This window comes from Otolemur garnettii, unplaced genomic scaffold, assembly GCF_000181295.1.
Source record: "Otolemur garnettii isolate 467f Iridium unplaced genomic scaffold, OtoGar3 scaffold00005, whole genome shotgun sequence".
Lineage (NCBI taxonomy): Eukaryota > Metazoa > Chordata > Mammalia > Primates > Galagidae > Otolemur > Otolemur garnettii.
This window is the reverse complement of record NW_003852400.1, coordinates 38,372,844-38,394,337: the sequence shown is the minus strand read 5'-3', so window position 1 is coordinate 38,394,337 and position 21,494 is coordinate 38,372,844. Positions and strand designations below refer to the sequence as shown.

General features: G+C 38.5%; 1 protein-coding gene across 2 annotated transcripts in view; it reads right to left on the bottom strand.

Annotated features, from left to right (window-relative positions):
* The window catches only part of LOC100954042 (cAMP-specific 3',5'-cyclic phosphodiesterase 4D), a 389,004-nt gene that overhangs the window by 264,854 nt on the left and 102,656 nt on the right, over positions 1 to 21,494 (bottom strand). The window contains exon 1 of one of the 2 annotated variants that reach the window (XM_003782743.3): positions 5,914 to 6,622. The exons of the other annotated variant lie outside the window; for it this stretch is intronic. Coding sequence (XP_003782791.1) covers positions 5,914 to 5,978 — 65 coding nt within the window. The 5' untranslated portion in view covers positions 5,979 to 6,622. Of the gene's footprint in view, positions 1 to 5,913; positions 6,623 to 21,494 lie in introns of those variants that run through there. 2 annotated transcript variants of the gene reach the window in all.

The following is a 21,494-nucleotide window of genomic DNA, read 5'->3' as shown; positions in this document are numbered from 1 at the left end:
TCTAATGAAGTGGAGGGGAAAGGAGGGAAGGGGGAAAGAAGAGGAGGGAGAGTGAGTGGCAGGATCTCACCTAATGTGCACAATGGGAGGGTGTTCAGCGCGCCCCCTGGGGGAAGGCCTCAACTCAACTTCGGCTTTACCTTAGAAACAAAAACAAAGTAACCTAAACATTTGTGCCCTCATATTAATCTGAAATTAAAAAGAAAGAAGAAAAAGAAAAGACTGTCCTTCCTTTGTGACTATCTTCCTCCCCAATCTAGCTGACATCCCTCAGGCCTCATTCTCTTGACCTTTACCCAGGCTTTGACAATTCTGGATGGTTAGTATCAGCATTATTCGGAATATTTAGACATACCCTTTAATCTTCGTTCCCTACTAAAAAAAATAAGGAAAAAGAACCCCACAAAAATTCCTTGAAGACCTCATTACTACTCCTCCTCTTCAGGACTGGGTCTCGGGTGGGCTAAAGGTGCAAGGTCACCAGCAATTTCATTGCTTTATGTGTGTTTGTATATTTTCACTGTCTATATAAAGTTTTTAAAAATTATGTCTGCATGTCAAATATACATTTTATATCTCATATACAGTATATAAAATGTATATTATACATAGGCACTTATTTATATTAACTCTCTATTTCTTTTGTCAAACATGTTTCATTGAAAAATCTCATTTGAAATTCACTAATCTAGCCCACACCTTTTATTTTACACGTGAGCAGACTTGGCCTTAGAGTGAGTAGGTAGTTTTCCAGGGACATGGAACCTGGTAGAACAAATTGCTTTTTTTTTTTTTCCAGAAAATCTCATAATTTAAACATTAAAGAGTAAATCTCCCTGTAATCCACTCTGTGTTTTTCTAGCTGTTTTAAATGATACTCAAGGTATCTTGTCACTTCTTCTAAAAGTTGTGTGCTGTTAGGTCTATTGCATAACAGATGCAGCATTAACTTAGAAAATAGGATCAAAAAGTTGATGGCATATTCAAAACTCTGAGTCAGCCTTGACAGCAGTTGCCTACCTAAGCCACGTCACAATATGTAGTGGACAGACGGAAAGCATGCAAATTCCAAGACTTCTGCAATAAAAAAATATAGAAAACTTTGTCCCTTTTCCAAAACTACTGAAAAAAGTATGAACCATAAAGCATCTGAGACACAGTGCTTGTTTCTAACCTGAAGTCTTACAGCTTGCAGAGAATAGAAAAACTTGCTAATATAATTGGAAAGATGATATATTCAAAACTGGGAGGCATTGACCTTTGTTTTTTATTCTCTGTGGCAAGGAACAGATGACCTTATATACTACCAGTACCGAATACAATGGCCTGAAGACTGCAACTACAAGTCTTTCAAAAAGCCATTTTTCAACAACCAACATTAGACCTAAATGTTGTAGGGTATAATACCTCTAAAAAGATGACTTCCAAATATTGTAGTACCTTAGATCTAATCACAACATGGACAATTTTACAGCCATTAAAAAAGGTAATTACATACTCAATAGAGGGAGGTAACCTCCTGAAATAAAAACATTGCCTTTGAGGTAGACAGACAACCTTCCCTGGTAGTTACTAGTGATATGACTTTGCTCAAATGACTTCATATCCTTCACACCATAGGGTAGACTCATGTTCTCATCTGTAAAATTTGGATTAACCACTCATTCCTTTCACTGTTGTTAGATTATTATATTATATATTATAAACAATATATTGCTTGTAAAATCCTTTACGGAGTTCTTAGTCATAAAAGATACTCAATAAAATGAAAGAAGTATTATTAGAAAAAGAGAAAAGATAATTGACATGTTAAAGGCAAAAGCATAGTATGAGAACTTTTTATGATACATGAAGTTGAAAATGAGAATAGTTGGGGATGGTAGAATGGGGTTTATGAGTGATCTCTCTCGAACACATCAATCAATGTTATTACATCTTTTTTATTCTCAATTATAAAACCAGTCCTTGTAGCTTAAGCAAATGCTTTCCATGGTGATCATGAGGCTAAAATAAGAATTCTCACCTAGTCTGGATGTTTACAAACTTAAGAGAACTTATAAAAAAAAAAAGCACAAAAGTCATTTATTGACTAGAGCTGAGCTGCAAAATAATTCAGAAAATTGTATCTGCCCAGTATTGAAATGTTTACTATATTCCGTACACTGAGCAAATTGTTGTTCAATGGATATATAGATATCCGTACATATAGACAAGACTGTTAAATGCGCATGGTAGTTATCAGTACATTTTTAATAATTTAAACTTTCATGTATAATACATTCTTAATGAAAACTCCCAGACGATATAGAAATAAAGGGGGGTAAAAGAGAAAATCTCCCTACTTTCATTTTTAACATTTTTCTTCTTCCCCACCACAAAGTAACCACTCTCAGAGGCTCAGAATAGAGCCTTTCATATTTTTCTCTATGTCTATAAACCTAAGTACAATTTTAACATATTCAGTTTCAAACTTTTCTTTAAAACCAGCCATGGTCATATTCTCTTTTCCCCCAGATTACATAATGAACAATGTTAAATATAAGCAAATCCTAAATGTTGAATGTTCTGATAGCAGGATAGAACAAAGTCCAGGTCTCTTTATAACTTTTTACTTAAACTAAATAAATATTAATTAGATCAATAAGAAGTGTCTCTGAAATATGTTTATACATGGCAAAATAATAGAGATATCAAGGACTATATATGGTAATGTTATTAGAATGTATAAGCACTGAATTTAAGGCATCTGAATTTAAGACATAAAATTCAAATATTTATGGAAATGTGGTTATCTTATTGTTTTTCTATATAGAATTTGGAGGCATAATATTGTTACTAAAAGAAGTGAAGCAGAAAGGCAAATAATGCTCCAATTAATGAATCTGCTAATTTTATTAACTTCATGAGCATAATACACATATTACATTTTTTATTAATTTCATACATGAAATGTTTTCAAGAAATGTTCAAGAATAAATACCATAAACACTTTCTGCTAGCTCCTGGCATACAGTAGGCACTCATTAAATACTGAATAAATAAAAGAAAGCTTGAATATACCTTTCTTATATATACTTTAAATTTGTGACACTTATAAGAAAATAAATAAATTTCAAGATTATTTTAATTTTTTCTTGACATTCATAAAATTTCAAGCCTTCTGAGTAAATGAAGTCAGAGGAAGGGCATAAAACGTCATTATAAGTTTGCCATGAGATACCATTTAAAATGTGACTTTGTCAAAGGGATTTAATTAGACAAGTTAGTGTGGATTGCTTTTTACAGTACTTGTTGGAGATAAACAAATAGGAAAAGGTAAGGAAGTCACTAAAGCACTGGATTCTTGGGGTGGTGCCTATGGCTCAAAGGGGTAAGGCGCTGGCCCCATATGCCAGAGGTGGCGGGTTCAAACCCAGCCTGGGCCAAAAAAAACAAAAACAAAGCACCGGATTCTTAGAAAAGGCAAGAATGAACTTCCCAAGGTAGTGTTTGGCTCTCTTGGCTTCGGGGCCTCCCAGGAGAGAGGAGACAGATTTGGAGACAGTGAGCTAATGGAACAGAAAATAAATTTACCTAACCAGAGGTAAAGCCAAAAGATGGATCCCCCAAAGGTGGGTCCCCCAAAGTATTCTGAAGATCAAAATGAAACAAGCCCCCAAACCCCCAAACATCTGAAAAGGGATAAATAATAGAAAGGCAGATCTCACTTATGGGAAGTCAACTATTAGAGAGGATGAAGTAGGCTTTAGTGTTTGAAAGGGAGATGAGGCAGGAGTGGCTGAGAAGTTACAACAAGAACACTGGGGAGGAGAAGACCATGTCCAGCTGAGCTCTCTGAGGCCTGTGGCCTTTATGTGCAGAGGCACAGGGAGAGAGACCTGCTTTTTTCGTGCCTTTCTTTTCTTTTTTGTAATTGAGTAAACATACGCGTGTGGACGTGTACATATATATGCACACACAGTTTCTCTCTATATACGTAATCTATAATTGTATTGATTTATCATATATAAATATAAATATGTACATATAGTATTTGAATGACACCAAGCATAATAAAATGCTAAAGCCATAATTAACAGCTATTACAGCCTCACACCAAATTATCTGGAAGCCGCAGTGATACACCCAAGCAGTTATATTGTTAAGGCAGATTAATAACTGGGGAGAGGTTTCTGTTGTGAGCAATTAAATCTAAGAATCATCAGTATAAAGAGAGACATTAATTTCTTAACCCAAAATCATTGTGACCCCAACACTGCAGAATATTTAAAGTTAAATGGGACATACATTAATAAACAAGTAGTTAAAAATGCATAGTTTTAAAAATACATTTTAAGTTGTGGCCCCACTTATTTACGAAAATGTCTCATACAATTTAAAACAATAAAATGGAATAGTTGTGGGGCTATTTTTTATCCACAAAAATAGACTATGACAATCTCAGAGGAGCAAAGGGTGTCAAAGTCAGTAGTCCCCTGAAATGAGTTATTGCCAATTGAGCCCCAAATTTGAAAGTAAATCTCCAGGTGGTTTAGGCAAAAAGGAAAATAATTTGGTTAAATATTATCTGTTTGAATATTATATTCTTTTTCCCACAGGGTGTATATCATAAATGAGTAAAATTCACTGATTTTATGAATTTTGATTACCTATGTCAGAGTTTTATATTAACTACGGTAATTCATAAAAGGATACTAAGTATTTTTCAGTATTTATTGTTTGGGGAAAAAGGACCTTACAAATGTATTTGCAGATGCAAACTTCAAAGAAAATCAAGGAAGAATGTTTAATAAGGAATGACACACGTAACCTAAGAGCCAAAATCTTCACTGATCATTTCTTAAAACTCACAGAAACATACTCCTAAAAGAACAAGTCTCACTTCCAGTCCCAATGAAACACTAGTACAATACAGCATAACCCATCCACGTAAACAGGCTGAATTCCTTACGCAAATCATTTGAGTATTTACATGCGTGCTTGCCTGTTCACGTGATCCTGCATAACCCATTCTGCTTGCCTGTTTCCATCTTATCCCCAGTCACCTCCCTTCGAACATCGCTTTATTTCTCCTACCTGAAGCTTGATTATTTCCACTTCAAAGAAGGGAGCTTAGTTATTAATTTACAATTCATTACTAAGACAAACAAAATAAGATTAACCTCTGAAACAGCTATAAAAATATTTTGGAAATAGCTCCTCAAGACGCAAAAGCTACTTTGTTGGAAAAATAGTCCTTATAGACCATGCCACAAGCTTTTATCGGATCAGCATTAAGAAAATGATAGAATAAATATTAGAGGAAATAGAATAGATATACTTTTCATTAGCGTGAAAGCATTAACATTGCTAAAAAATATAATCACTAAGGGATATTATCAGCCAAACATAACCTAAGAGATGACCAAGTGATAAGCAACTTGCTACACATTTAGCCACATTTAAATTGTTTTCTGTATATGTTAAATATGCTTGACATTATTCATTTCTAACCCCTCTGTGCTAAAAGTTAAGGTATTGCTTCTAAAGATAAGAACAGAGCCTGTCAACTACCAGCCTGCTTGCAGCAAGCAAAAAAAAAAGATGAGAAAACAAGCAACCCTATCAGTCAGTGAAAACTGACAAGTTTTCACTTTCAAAACTCCTAACGTATTTGCAAGTTTCTTTCTCCTTTAAAAATCATCATCAAATAAATTGCTATAGTCCACCGGGAGTTAAAAAAATATGTAAGCGCCTCTTTGGTTAGAGCAGAGGCGACTGGGAACAAAATAGAGAATGGAAGAGCCACCAATACCATGTTCTTTCGCAGAGTCTCAACATCACACACCTCACCGGTCATTGCTAAATACTCAAGTACTACGTCAGTCTTCAAAGGGCAAAAAGGGAGAAGCATGAGAAATAAAAGCACATTACCCAACTGCCTCTGTCGTCCTTAGGGAACTTGTAGATCGGGATCTTGGCTTCATAACAATGCTCATTTTGAAAAATTAAAAGAAAAAAAGCCTTCAACTATTCTGATGAATACATTTCACCTGGATTTCTACAAAGGCGTATTTAAATAGATTCCGTTCCCAAGGAAGTCTGCTTGCAGCAATCCATTCTGAAGAAAGTCCACCTCCCGCTCCCAGTCCAGCTCCTAGGGAGGGTTCTAACAAGCAGGCGCGCTTTCCTCCTTCAGGCTGAATTTACTCCAGCGCGGGGCTGTTCGGAAGTGACAGTTTCTTTTCTGTCTTGCAATGCCCAGGGAGGAAATGAATTTTGAATCTTTTCTTCCTCTGGGTCACCAAGGGAAACCAGCACAGTGAAAGAGTCCCTTGAGCTCTTCTTTTTTTGCAATTCCAAAATAACAGGTTTAAAGGTTTTCAACTCTGAAAGTACTCAGGTAGAGAAAAGGGAAAGAAAAATGACCGGGAAGGACTGTAACAGGGGAGCGATGTCAAGGAAGTTCCATCTCGGGGCGACCATAGGAAAACACTCTGCGGAGCAAAGAAGTCACCCAAGGATCCAAGCTCTCCACCCTCCGGGGGTGGGATGGTTTACCTATGAATGTAATTTCCGTTGTGTCCCCAGCTCAGAATCCAAGGCTTTGTGAATGAGAACTATCAATTCAATCTCGCCAGGCAGAAACTATTCCTCAAGGGCTGAATGACGTCTGTAAGAAGGCAGTTCAAAACATTGCAGGGTAGTGAGAAAGGGGGAAAAAAACACCGCCCAGCCTGCCCGGTCCGTCAATTTCTGAATTTACAAAGGGAAGGGGCGGACCAGCGCCAGGGACAGGGACAGTCAACCGGCGGGCAGACTGGAGATCTCTCACAACTTTAAAACCATTTCCTCCTCTGGGAAACTGGGAAATGAGGTGTCTGTGTTATTCAGAGTAAGATTCCGTGAGCACCTTTATGAGAAACACACCCCTTGCTGCTGAGTTGTTTGTTTTCCAAAAGAAAGAGAGAAATGAAAAGTCCTTTTCTCAAAGGCATTGCACGGAGGCACTAACATTAACATTTCTCTTCAGAAGCAAAGTGGAGAGGGCTCAAGCACTTAGCAGCTGTTCGTTTGGAGATTTAATAAAATGTCATGCTTTGAAGTTATTTGCAGAGATGTGAACTGCCTTTTACAATTTAGCAATGTAACAGGCATCCTCGCATTGGGCCGTGCTGGGATGTTTAAACTGAAGAATCGAATGTATTATTGCGGGGCAGGTGGCTACAAGTACCGGGAATGTTTCCCTGCACACTGTTTTCTAAACCTCCTTTTTTTAAATCATATGCACATTTCATTCATCTTACACAAAGACTCTATGTTTGCTAATTCTTAACAGCTCCTCAGTAAGGAATGAAGCTTCATACCCTGTCAACGTCTCATCATTTTATAGACTAAAACCTGCCCCGGCTCCTACATCTGAAGTAAAAACTTTTCTATCATAGTGGTTAGAATCTAAGCTGATTCCACTACCTCCTAACAGAAGGAACATTGGACCCCCTGCCTAACTCTCTGAACATCTCCACAGAGGACATATATTCCTCTGGGTGTAGAAACTTCAATTCCTTTGGAGATGAATTACCAAGTGAACACAATCTAAGCACTCTGATTGACACTAGTTAGTACGTTGGTTCTCCAGTCTGACGTGAACTTGGTATTTATTTAGCATTTGCAGACAGGATGTTGGAGTGCAGTGGTGACCCACCCAAACAACTCGGAAAATGAACGTGGTAAGTCGTCCGCCAGAGGCCCTGGTTACTTATTATAACAAACTCTGCGTCTTTTCCTGGGCACACCGCAAGGTGCATTGTGATTTGGTTTTCTTTCAGCAACTCTCAGCCCTCTTAAAGTAAATGCCAATAAATTGCTTTCCATAGTGACTCCCTGAAGCTTTTCAGTTGTCTTATGTCTCCCAAGGGGCATTCAGGGCTTCTTTGCACAGCTCCATGGTTAGTAAATTGCTGGTGACTTTAGGGTAGGTCAACTCATCACATATTTCTAGAATTTTAAAAGTGGGTTATGAGACTGCTCACTTTTAGAGCAGGAGAAGGGGACTTTAGAAGGAAGAGGCTTAACTTTTTCTCCCTTGGAATTTTAAGGTGGGAAAATGAAGAAAAAAGGAAAACCAAGTAAAATTAACCAACTATATATTTATTTGAAATCGTGTTCTCTTTCATGAAAGGTCTACATATAGCTGCCAGTTGCCATTTCAGAAGGAAAAGGACAATGATCACAGAATGTAATTGATGGGGGTTGAATGTCTGTCCCCTCCTTTGATCCCTGATGTTGGAGATGGGGCCATGTGGGAAGTGTTTGGGTCACAGGGGATGATCCTCCCAGGAATGGCTTGGTGTGCTCCCTCAATGAGCAAGTTTTCATTTCATTAGTTCGTGTGAGAGCTGGTTATTTAAAAGAGCCTGACATGTCCTTGTCCCTCTCTTGTGTCTTCTCTCCATGTGACATCCTTGCTCCCCCTCTACCTTCCACCCCAGTTGGAAGTTCCCCGAAGCCCTCACCAGAAGCAGAGGCCGGCAAGATGCTTCTTGTACAGTCTGTAGAACAGTGAGCCAAATAAACCTCTTTTCTTTATAAATTACTCATTTTCAGATATTTTCCTCATAGAAACACAAAACAGACTACTAACTGTCATGGCTGAATGTTGACTGCTTGACTCTCCCAAAATAATCAGCCTTGGGTTGCACTATTGCCCTGGGTCTCTGTCCCAGGGAGATTACGGCGCCTGCTGCCACACCCTTGTCTGCTTCACACACATAGAGGTTGTGGCCTCACTTACTTGCTCAAAATTCAACATATGCCTAGAATCTCTCTCTGAAAACTCTACCACATTAATTGGGCATCTTCTAAATACTGTGTAACAGTCCCCAAATGGCTCATATATCATCCATTATATGTAGTCCCTTAACCTTACGTGGGGAATTTAACAACGTATTCAACTAACCAGAATACTCAAAGTTTTTTGAATCAGTGCATCAAGGTTACTATTACAGAGAAGGAAAGATGTCCAATATTATCAACCCACTGAGATTTAAATTTGTATTTTGCTTCTACGCCTAATGACTAAGGTAGTAATAGAATAAACTAATAGTATATATTTAATACCACAGAGCTTTCTCTAGTTGAAGGCAATTCTTTACATGAACATTTCTGAGATAATGTTCTATAGTTTTACCTATGAAAAGCTTCTCCTAGCAGACATGGCACTGCCTTCCAAATTCCTTTTAGTACGTAGCAGATGGTGGTGTGTAGGTAGCAAGGAGGCCTGGCTATGGAGAGACTGGGATTTAGGAACCACGTGACTCTTGCCGGGAGAGCTTTGAAGAGCATGTGTTTGATCCAGAAGCTGCTGTCACCTCTCAGCATTTCCCTGATGCACCGAATTGTGTAATGTTGTATGGTACTTCTTACTATCCTTTTGTCACATTTCAATAAACTATATTCCGGATGTACAAGTTCACTGGGTCATCCATCTGTATATGTTTTGTTGAATCAAACCACGTTGTAACATGATGTTTCCCAAACTTCAGTCATTTGGACACCATCTCCATAATGGTACTTTATTTTTCCATATTAACACTTTATCTATAATATCATTTGATATTTTTCTCCACTGACCCACTTCATAAAAATTTAAACTACACTTAAAAAGTAACTTTATTTTATAAATGCGTATGACATGCTGGTTATATATTTCCCTCCAAATGCAAGTAAGGATTAATTTAAAAAAAAAAAGAGTCAAAATGCCACCTAAAAGTTCTCTTATACCATGAATAATATCTACAATTCAAAGTAGGCAACATTCACATAGAATCAATTGCAGAGGGGTAGACTGGGTGTGTCCTAAATGTGATTTCCCTTTTCCTCATTGAATTGTGAGCATGACTTATGAGATGAATAACATTTACTAAGAACTGTGAATTAAATGTGAAACTTTAACCGGAACCAATTGGATGAGGTGTTAAGGAGGAGTGATCGTGTTATAGGACAAAGGCCTTATCAGATATTGCTATTTTGAAATACTCTGCCTACTATCACGTCTTCTGTCCTGTAAAAAAATTCCTATTTTCAGATTATATTAGACGCTCTACCCTTTCCAATCTGTTATGAGCAGATTTCCTGGAATACATTATAAACTAACTAAATGTTTTGGCCTGTCAAATGTGCTTCCATTAAGACCTGCAAATATGTCAAACTATTTTTATAGGGAAAAGGATCATGGGACTGCAGTTTTTTCTTGTTGTTATTGTTGTTTGTTTTTGCAGTTTTTGGCTGGGGCTGGGTTTGAACCCACTACCTCCAGCATATGGGGCCAGTGCCCCACTCCTTGAGCCACAGGCACCGCCCAGGACTATAGTTTTTATAGCTTCCTAGTATTCTACATTGTACTCTAACATAATAAGAACAAGTTGCTTTGAACTCCTGTAGTATTTCCTCATTAGTGAGAAATACTGTGATATTTCCTTATCTGGAGGGGGATTTTGAGGAGTTTCTAGCAGTCTTTTATCTTCTGACACTCACGAGGTATATAATTGGATTCAAGGACACAGGGTACCTCATTTCAAAGCTTCCTCTTCATGATATGTGTGAGTACATATGTGTGTTTTGGGGGAGACTAAAAAATGCTAACTGGTACAAAGTTCTTGAAATTGTTCTTAAGCCATCTGTCCTGTTTATTTGAGCAGTGACAATGAGTGAATATCCAATAAAAATGGTGTATGTATGTTGTTACCAGCATAAGAATAGACATTTTTAATAGCCAGAACATTTGAGATTTTCAAGATATCCAGGGTTGAGCAATCTGACTTCACTGTCCTGGTCTGCAATTTTTCGGCATAAACACTGTGATAAGGATATATATATATATATATATATGAAACTATCATGAGTCTGCTAGCCATAAAATGTGATAAGGTCTTCAACTATCCTCAAAGGGTGAGAATTAATGGTTCACTGTTACCTACCCAACAGATGGCATTTTGATTGCCTCATTAGGTAATATTACCTAACAAATGATCATTTTAAAAGGTAACAATATGTGAGACCTCTGGTAATACATAGGTTTCAGTATTTGTTAACAAATTACATTGTCTACTAAAAGGTTTGGAAACCAGTTTTTCAAACTAGAATCAACATTATTTTTTCCTGGGATCATTAATGTTGACGAGAAATGCATAACAGATTGTTTCATTTTCCTGATTTCCATTTTATACAATTCTACGTTTTAGTCACCACGTCATCTTTGGATCATCTTACCAGGACAAACCTTAGAATGTTAAATTCTCTGATTACAAACCTTCCACAGCTTCTTATCCTTTACGGAATCAATTCCAACCTTTAGGTGTTAACTAAAATTTTCCATCATTTGGATACAGGCTACTACGTAGTCTTGCCCTTGACAACTAATCTTTCCTACCCCATAATGGCAGCCATACAATCTTACACACCCTGCCCCAGATCTGTTCATGCTGTTTCCCTTTCACCATCTTTCCTCTTCCCTGCCAGGTATACTTCTGACTCAGACATAACATAAGCATCAGTAAATTCCAAGAAAAACTGAGAAGTTCAGGCCCCTTGGCTTGATTTAACCTGGGAACATTGTGGCCTGATTTTGATTCTTGTTATTTTTTTGCTTATGTGTATGGCATATCTGCATTTAGTGTATGGCAACTCATGGTGTGAGTACTTTGAACATGGGGTAAGGGACTTATTCCTCTTTGTATTCAGAGCACCTAGAATAATAATCTAGCTCACAAGGTGTTTGCCTAACAACAGAACAAATCCTTGGTCAACAGTGGCAGATAAGCCTTTTACGAATTTTCTTCCTGTGCCCTTTTGTGGCATTTGTTTCATGGCTAGAATTAGATTTCAAAAATGGAGTCTTGCCCCTGTCTCGTTTTCCATAAGCCTCTATCCTTAAAAGTTACTCCATATGCCTTTCTTTACCAAAACAGAGTTCTTCCAGCATCTTTACAATAAAACATACTCTCCTAAAGAAACAGGAACTAGTTGGGATAAGAAATATTCTCTAAGAAGTCTTAGGTAGGCTCTGAGTTGCCCCCAGAATTGTTGTTAAGAAAGGAGAGATTATTTCCTAAGCATGTGGGAGAAGTGGGCTTAGTCTGGAGAAACTTATCATGCAATGTCCCATTCAACTCACAGCAAGTATTTGAATTCTAACAGGGACCTTTTGGAAGTTCAATTCAAAGGAATGACTTTTCCAGCAAGGCCTTTCCCCACATCTTGGCAGGACAGAGGGGAGGGAACTTGTGGCATCTCATAAAATCTGCCCAACTCAGTCATCAATTGGCCTATGAATGAGGTAACTGTTTCTCTGGATGGAAAGGCTACGTCCTGCCCAGTGCACTAAGATAAGTGTTTTATATGCAGCAGCACATTTGTGTCTGTATATTGGCCACAGGAAGACTTTGTATACCCCTTTATCAGACAAGGGAGCGGAAACACAGGGAGTTCTTTCCTGAGGAATTGAGTGGAAAAACCAAGTCAGAACTCAGGCCTTCTAGCTCCACAAGTGGGGATCTGAAGATTCAGGTAGATTTCCCACTTACTGAGTGCTCACTCTGAGCCAGGAACTATGTAAGACGCTCCACATATGCTCTGTCATTTAACATTTAAAATAAACTCATGAGCTAGGTACTTCTCATATTATTTCCTCTACCAGTCAAGGAAACAAGAAGTTACATGGTACGCTTGTGGTCTTAAATTGGGAATTAATCTTAGATCACCAAAGCCAGGCATCACCTGGGAAAACCACGACTTCAACAACTAAACAAATAGCAGTACAAAGAGCATCAACAGGAAGATAACTTTTTGAAACCTGTTTAAGTAATTCTAAGATAAAGATGGAGTCATTTCTCCCTATAGTTCTTTGTTTTTGCATTAGACCTTGAAATCATTAAAAAGTAAACATTGTTTTCTTTTTTTTTTTTTTATTAAATGATAGCTGTGTACATTAATGCGATCATGGAGTACAGTGTGGTTTTTTCATACACAATTTGAAATATTTTCATCAAACTGGTTAACATAGCCTTTATGTCATTTTCTTAGTTATTGTGTTAAGACATTTATATTCTACTTTTAGAAAGATTCACTTGTACCCTTGTGGAAACATTGTTTTCGTGTTAGGAATTATGACTTTCAAATATTTCAAGTATTCAGATACCAAATTATAAGGGTATATGTAAATGTGGTATTCAAAAGCAAATTTTTTAAAAAATGCATTTGTATTTTACTATGTTGTTTCTTGCCTTGAAAGAATAATTTTACTTCCTTTTTTAGGAACAATTTCCATGAGGTATCATTTTTGCAGTTAATTTTCTTTTTTTTTTTTTTTTTTGAGAATGGATAGCTCCTGTCTAAGGGCCAGGAAAGTAGACTTAGATACTATTTAACCTGACCTTGTCTATCAATGGGTGTTCTGAGGAGAAAGACAGCCTGTTCATTCCAAACATGCAATGAACTCGAAAAAAATATCCACAAACAACACAGAACTGTGATTTCTCTGAGGCACTGCTCTGGTGTGTTTCCTGTGTTCTTAAAGGGAGTGCTTTGTCTGATATTTTTGAAAAAAAGTCAAGTCTTAAGTACAGTGCTTGGCAGAAGTTGCCTTATGGAAAGTTGAAGGCAAATGAGCTAGACTAGATAATGCCAAAATACTTTCTATTTTCAGGGAAGATTGTTATTCCATATGCGGAACGAAAATGAAAAAGCTCTCCCACCCAAGTCCCTGAAATTTAAGCCTTCATTCAGCTGACAAGTCCTCAGTTAATCAGATTTCTCCAGAATTTAAGTCACTCCCTGAGCTGACTCTCAGGATTCTCCACAGATAGTTTACTTTTCTCTTAAGGGTTACCTGATAGTAACTGCACATTAAAATTAATAAGTGCAGTGATTAAAAAAAATCAATAAAAATAAAAAACACAAGCCATTTTAAAAATAACCATCTTGTAAATGGGTAGTATCTTAGGCAGGGCTCTTTCAATATTTATGCAGGCTTCACTTCTTATCAGGTCCGACATATTAAAAATGGACTTACTTTCCACACTATAGATTATTTTCGCTATACAATTCTGGAAATAGTCCTTATAATGTTATCTTTGAAACTCTGTGGCTCTGTGATCCAGCAGCATGCTTGGGAACACTTGCAAAATGCAAAAAACACCAGCATGTAAGTTTTCTTCAAATGTAGTAAAATGTTTCTGAGTACTCATTTGACAACTATTGAAGTTGGCATAATGTTATGCCTTGAATATTGAATTAATCTTGATTTTACACTTTTTTCTATTTTGGGGTCAACTACATCATTTTTCAGTTCTCGAACATTTTTATTTTTGTTTTTATAAGCCCATAAAAAGCTCATGGGCTGTAGACTCTAGGCACCCTCTCAGGCATAGACAAGAGACTTGGAGGTGGGATTTGGGAGGAAATGGAATTCTAGTAAGAAATGATTCATTCAAGAAGATGTATTTAACATTTCCAGATAGTGTACTACTTCCCCTACTACTCTGATTATCATGAGTTACCTTACTTTGCTAATGAGGTGGAGTAAGGAAGCAAGCATTCGTTGTGCAGACGCTTACTCATAATCCACCTCATACTTGGTATCATAGATGATCTAAAAGAAGTCAAAGTCATGGTTGCTACCTTAGAGGACCTCATAGTTCAGTTGGGAAGAAAAAATGCTATTCTCTGGTTTCCTCTAGAACAACTGAACACATGAAATTGTAAGATAATAAGCCCATGGTCTGGTTACTTGAATGACTGAACTAAAGTGACATGGGCATTGCTTGGTTTTTATTAAATCACCTGTGCTGTTTTATTAAATCACCAACTCTGCTATTGACTGGGTGACTAAGATACATAGGCAGAGTCTGGGAAGCACAGATTTGCTGGTGGCCCCACCGATGAGATTCCTTATGAAAAAGCCAACACAGTGGTAAGATTGTTCTTTTTTCACTCAGTCTTGGGGATGTGGTTTTAAACTGGGGTTAGGTTTCTACTCTAATTAGAGAAATAGGAAGCATAAAGATTTTGGCCCTAAGTGAAACAGGTATTTAAAACAGAATTTAAAACTCTGACTCCCATTCTGCTCAGTTGTTAAGTGGATGTGGTCGAGGCTTGTTTTTTTCTGAAATGAGCTTCGAATGTATTGTTTTGCCAGTAGCACAGGATATTCATCAGAGGTCTGAATAACCAAGTGTTTTTTTTTTTTTCATTATTGTTGTTCGTACCTAAACAGGCCCTGTCATGGAAATAATAAGGCTTCTGCAATGCAGAGGAGCTCTTGGCCCTTCTGTAAGCGGGCTGGGTACGTGCGCGGGTAGACCATGAGGTCAAATTTCAATGCTTGTGCTACTCTCCCAATTGAATGGGAGTCACACACCACTGAAGGCAATATTTGGCTGCAAGGTCACCATGTGTTACATTGGAGGATGGTGAGTCACCACCTCATACTAAGCTCTGGAACAGCATGGAAAGGTCACCGCCACATTCACCTAACCCAGTGAATTCAACCTGCCAGCAGCCTGCCTCCAGCTCCGTAGAGATCATCTCTGAGAACATTTGCCTGCCACTGTTGCTTGACGTGACAGGAAACAGAAGAAAAGGCTGTAAAGTTTTAATTCACCTGAGGAACTCCCTAGCAGTCTTTGAATTATGTACAATTATTTCTGAGGACTTACTGTTGATTTTTGATCCTAGCATGAGGAGAGACCTAAGGAAAGCTATTTTGGAGGTCAGTTCCCAGTAAGAATCATTTAAGGGACTGAAAAGTAAATCTCTCTTGTGTAAGGGATCATTTTAATAAGGCCACTGTTATAAACAGTCTAGTGCAAGTGTCCTTACGGTAAAAGAATTTTTTTTCCTTCTGGGTAGATGCCTAGTAATGGGATTACCGGATCAAATGGGAGGTCTAGCTTGAGTTCTTTGAGGGTTCTCCATACTTCCTTCCAAAAAAATTGTATCAGTTTGCAGTCCCACCAGCAGTATAAAAGTTTTCCCTTCTCTCCACATCCATTCCAGCACCTGTAGTTTTGAGATTTTGTGATGTGGGCCATTCTCACTGGGGTTAGATGATATCTCAGGGTAGTTTTGATTTGCATTTCTCTAATGAGGGACAATGAGCAAAATCTTACAAGAATGGAGAAGCATGAATCCTATGTACTCAATTTTGATATGAGGACAATTAATGACCTAGTACATGGTGGGGGATGGGGGAAGGGGAGGGCAGAGAGAGGGAAAGAAGGAGGGGGTGGGGTCTTGGTATGTGACACATCTTTTGGGGGCAAGACACAATTATAAGAGGGACTTTACCTAACAAGTGAAATCAGTGCAACCTGGTTTCTTGTACCCTCAATGAATCCCCAACTATAAAAATAATAATAAGGCCACTGCTACACATAGGTGTGAGCTGTACACTGCGTAACTCCAGGGAGTGCCGTCAACACAAATCACAATGTGAACTGTGCTTTTAGAATTGGGCAAAATGGTGGTCCTGTCTTTCTGCTCTTCAAATAGTAGTACAATGTAACTGTATCTTCCACCTCTCAATAGATCCCAAAGCTCAAAGTTAAAGCACTAAGGCAAACAGTAGGTCACAGAGAAAGCAGTGTCAGATCATGGTTAAAAACGTATTGGAGGCCGACTGCAAACATGGTTTACTGTCAAACTGCAGTAAAACACCTTTATAGTTTTTATAGTTTTAGTAGAAATGGGGTCTCACTCCTGCTCAGGCTGGTCTGGAACTCCTGAGATCCTGCAATCCACCTGCCTCAGCCTCCGACAGGGCTGGGATTATAGGCGAAGCCACTATGCCCAGCAAATAGGCCTGTATTTTAGTAGACTTGTCCTCATCATCACCCCTTACTGTGCTTCTAAGGAATCTAGGGACCCTCCCAGTGTCCAGGATGCCTATGTTCTCTGCTGGCCAGTTTGTGACACAGGTGAGGACGAAGAAAAATCCTCTGCCCTGGGGTCTGAGCAGTGGGAGAAAGGCTAAGAACCATAAGTAAGAGGTTATCACCTTGAGCTGCCTGTCTCTGTGTATTCTGTTTTTATATCTTTTCATCAGAGATTTAACGATCATGCCAAGATTATGCTGGTAGTTAGCATCTGTTGAAATGGTGACCCTAATAGAGATGGCGCTCGACCTTCTCTGAGGCCCCAGCACTACCTCGGACGCTCTCTGTCTCAGAAATCAGTCTGTGTCATTAAGGAGGGAAGCAGGTTGAGTACAAGGAAAAAGTAAAACAGCTTTGGGATGATGATGGACGGCCACTCATATTTTCCTTCAAGGTTAGAATAACAAGGACTGTTGGGGCTGGGAACGTTGAAAATGCAAAACCTTAAAAGAAGGCAGCTGCTCCTTAACTTGCTCCTAGGGATGAGAGCCCGATACAGCCAACTTCCCTCACTTGTGAAGAGAAAAGGAAAGTTTAGGTGAGGTCCATCCATTTTAAATTGCAGTGCTAGTTCAACATTGAAATATATATATATACTGCCTGGCCAATGCTGAGAAAGCCAAAATAAGTTTGGGGTGAAGGTGGTGGTCATATTGCCAGATTTTCGTCTAATCACTTTTTCAAATATACTGATTTCCTGTTTTATTAACCTCTAAGAAACACTTTTACACAGGGTGGCTAATGCTTCCATAGACTAAGACTTTATATTTTAATAGTTTTAATTTTAGTAGATGTAGCAAGTAAAAGTAATTTAACACTGTGGGATTACTTAAGAGTGGTAAAGGTCTCCAGGAAGGAAATTTTTAAATTGGAGAGCTGTGACAAAATGGTTTGTGTCTATTCTAGCCATGCATAAAACCAATCTTAGTGGACTTTATTTGTTTTAAAATCCTGCATTGTTACTCTTTAGCTAATTATTAATCAATGTCTGAGTGACTAGTCTAGTGAGTAACTTGGTCAGGAGAACCACAGAAGGCGGAAGGAATTTATTCAACGTTTATTGTCTATTTGGTGCTTCATCTGTATTCTTTCTTCTAATCTTCAAAACAATCTAGTAAGATAGCTGTGACTCTAATTTGTTCCTTATTGTGGAGCTGTACGTGGATGTTTGGAGAGGGCATGCTTAACTCCTGGGGACCATGCTCTTCCATTATACAGTGAATGCTGATGTGGCCAAATATTAATTTAGGAGCTAGTATAGTAGCAATTAGTGATACACATCCTCCCCCCCCCCACACACACACATTCCATTTAAAAACAAGGTTAAATTCCGTAAATTAGGCAGGGTCAGCTGCCATCTGAGAACCCAAGTCTGTACTGATAAATGGAGCCTTTTTCCTCTTAACTGAGTCAACCTGTGTCATGGTTACTACTGTAGACAGTGCCTAAATTAACTAGGATTTGATACTTCTTGCCCCATCACACAAACCAACAAAGGGCTGAGTGTAATTAGGTGTAAATAACCCCTCAGATTTTTCTAAAGGAAGGATAAGGGTCTGGTGGGAGGGGTCAACAGAGATTGGAGGATAATTAAGGGCTAGCAAAATCTCTCTGGATTCCACAAGGAGTTAAAGACAGAGAGTTGAAGTGAAACTAGTTCATACATTTGCATGCCGACTTCAGAGATAACATCCCATAAGGGAATCTGTCCACACTGTGACATTTGTTTAGATTTCCGCAAGTAGGAAAATATGTCCTTCCATGTAAGATCAAATGCAATTATCACATCATCAACTTAATCTAACTTCACAAAAATCCCAATTGATTGAATCTACTCTCCATTTAAAATAGGATCACCTACTTATGAAGATAGGCTGATAAATACGTGGTAGTCCTTGTGGTAAATAAATGCTAATAAATAAAGGAGGTAGTACTTGCCTTAGGGACTTTAGAGTAAAAATAGGGGACAGGTGGTAAAAGGTATAAAGCCCGTGAAAACCACCACATGATTGTGTTTTATTTGCTTCACAAGTCTGACATCTGAATTTTTTTTGGCTCTTCACTATAAATCTCACCACTAGAATGCAACTTTTATGAGTGTAAAACTTAACTGGATTGTATGCGCCTTAGGTCCCCAGTATGGTGCCTGATAGATAGAAAGCACTTGATAAATAATGGACAAATGAATGAATGAATGACACAGATCATGAATGTTATGATGAAAAAGTAGAGGAGAAACAGTCCTATGGGTTGGGTAGTCAGAGAAGGTTTCAAGGAGAGGGGCTCCTTGAAATCTAGTCAAAGAAAGGAGGCGATTTTCTTGTGACAAATGGCATGAACAAAGTGGACATACCTGGGGGGGGGTGTAAAGTGCTATTCTATCAATAAATCTCAATAAAGAGACAGGGGTCATGTGAAGAAGTTTCTATTAGAGATGGAATAGGTTCCCTTGGGATTACTAGGGAGGCAGTTTCTGCGGGAAGAAGTATTGGAGCTTTCGGTAGAAGACCACACAGCAACAACATGAAAGTGGGCAGTCAAGGCTGAGGTGAGAGTGGAACTTTTCAAGTTCCCAACCTTGGAATTCCAGCCCTTTCTTTTAGCCTGCTTGCTGAAATGATTTAGGAGAATTTATTAAAATTTTTAAATCAGTCATAAATGGAACTTTGTTTTCTTCTTTCTAAATCAAGAGAAAGCTAAATTGGCCATAGATGTTATCTTCTATTTAAGAAACCTATTTCCATTTGTGGAGAAACCATTATTTTACAATTTAGCCTCTAGGGAGGGTATTCGGAGTGCCAATTAAGAGATATTTTCTACAGATTTAGGAAGATGATTAATCATTTTGTTTTGAAGATTTATGATATGATAGTTTTTTAAAGTACATTATAATTACAAGGAAATTCCTGCCTCAAATGATAGTATACCGAAACACCAAGTAAACACGACTTCACATCTGGTTTTGTGAGAAATAATTTGCTTTATACAAAGTCTTTATTAAGGTCATTTGGTGTTATAAATTAAGATACCTAAATACCAATACAAAAACAATACTAGTGTTGCATTTTCTAAACACAAAAAACAAAGAGAAGTGGGCGGCACCTGTGGCTCAAAGGAGTTGGGTGCCAGCCCCATATGCTGGAGGTGGCGGGTTCAAACCCAGCCCCAGCCAAAAACTGCAAAAAAAAAAAAAAAAAAACCAATCAAACAAATAAACAAAAACCCCAAAGAGCAGCCTTGATTCAAACCTTGTACCATATAGACATAAGAAACTCTGTCTACCACTCTCACATAGGAAGGTATTGGCCCCCCCTATTTTCTGAATACCTCTCAAACCCGGTTACCATAGAACTTGCAGTTTCTTGCCTAAGAGTTTTTAACAGCTGGGATTTTCTGCCTATAAACTGCGTTCTGGCCTGAGTTACAAGCGTGCCATGAAACGAATAAACCAGGAGTGGTGGGTTCATGTTCCCTAATGACAGGTGATGGATGGCAGAGTTTGTGGAAAAGCACCCCAGCTTCCTCCTCCCCCAGTTGGAATAACTGTGAAGTGTGTTCCACACTGCCTTCCAGAGACCCCCGTGGGACAGGCTCCAGGTTCCCACTGGGATCCCTGGCCTGATGATGCATGTTTTATTTTCATCCCTCCATTTCCTGTCTCACTTGCCTACCCCTTCACCCACGGTTCTTGAACTTGCTGAACAAACCACTTGTGCTCCTTGACTCAGGGTCTATTTCTAAGGGGCCCTAAAGCAATACATGCTTCTTCCAGTACTTTGTGACACCAAAGAAAAAATTGGAATAGGATTTAGAAACTCTATATGAAAGCTGGTCAAAGTGAGATGAACAATTAGGTCTGTTTGTTCTCCGTCAAATACTGAAATGATGCCATTTTATTTTAGTAAATTATCAAGTTGTCTCATGTCCTTCCTTTCTCTCTCCGTATCTCTGCTCTTCTCTGTCATTTGGCCTTTTCAGTCTCGGGCACACACACACTCATGAAATAGGATGTCACGAGGGAGATCAGTGAGAAACTTTACAACTAAAAAAAAGAAAAGGTTAAAGATTCACAGTGCTTACTACATGAACCAAAAATATAATTTATTGTTTGTATGTGTGTGTGCCCATGCGCCTAGGCGTCATATGGATAGCTCACATGTTGGCAAATGAATGTGTTATTTCTAGATGAAAGAGAAATGTTAATTTATTAGTATGGGATTGAATCAGTGTTACTTTATCTCCTGACAGTGTGACCAACACATGCAAACACATACATACACTTACACACATTATACTTGGGTGTGCGTACTTGACATATGAGATTGGACAATTATGTTCACAAACTCATGCTAGAAAAAGTGCTTTGGGCTCGGCGCCTATAGCTCAACCGGCTAAGGCGCCAGCCACGTACACCTAAGGTGGCGGGTTTGAATCTCTAACCTGGACCCGCCAAACAACAATGACAGCTGCAACCAAAAAATAGCCAGGGGTTGTGGAGGGCGCCTGTGATCCTAGCTGCTTGTGAGGTGGAGGCAGGAGACTCGCTTGAGCCCAGGAGTTGGAGGTTGCTGTGAGCTGTGA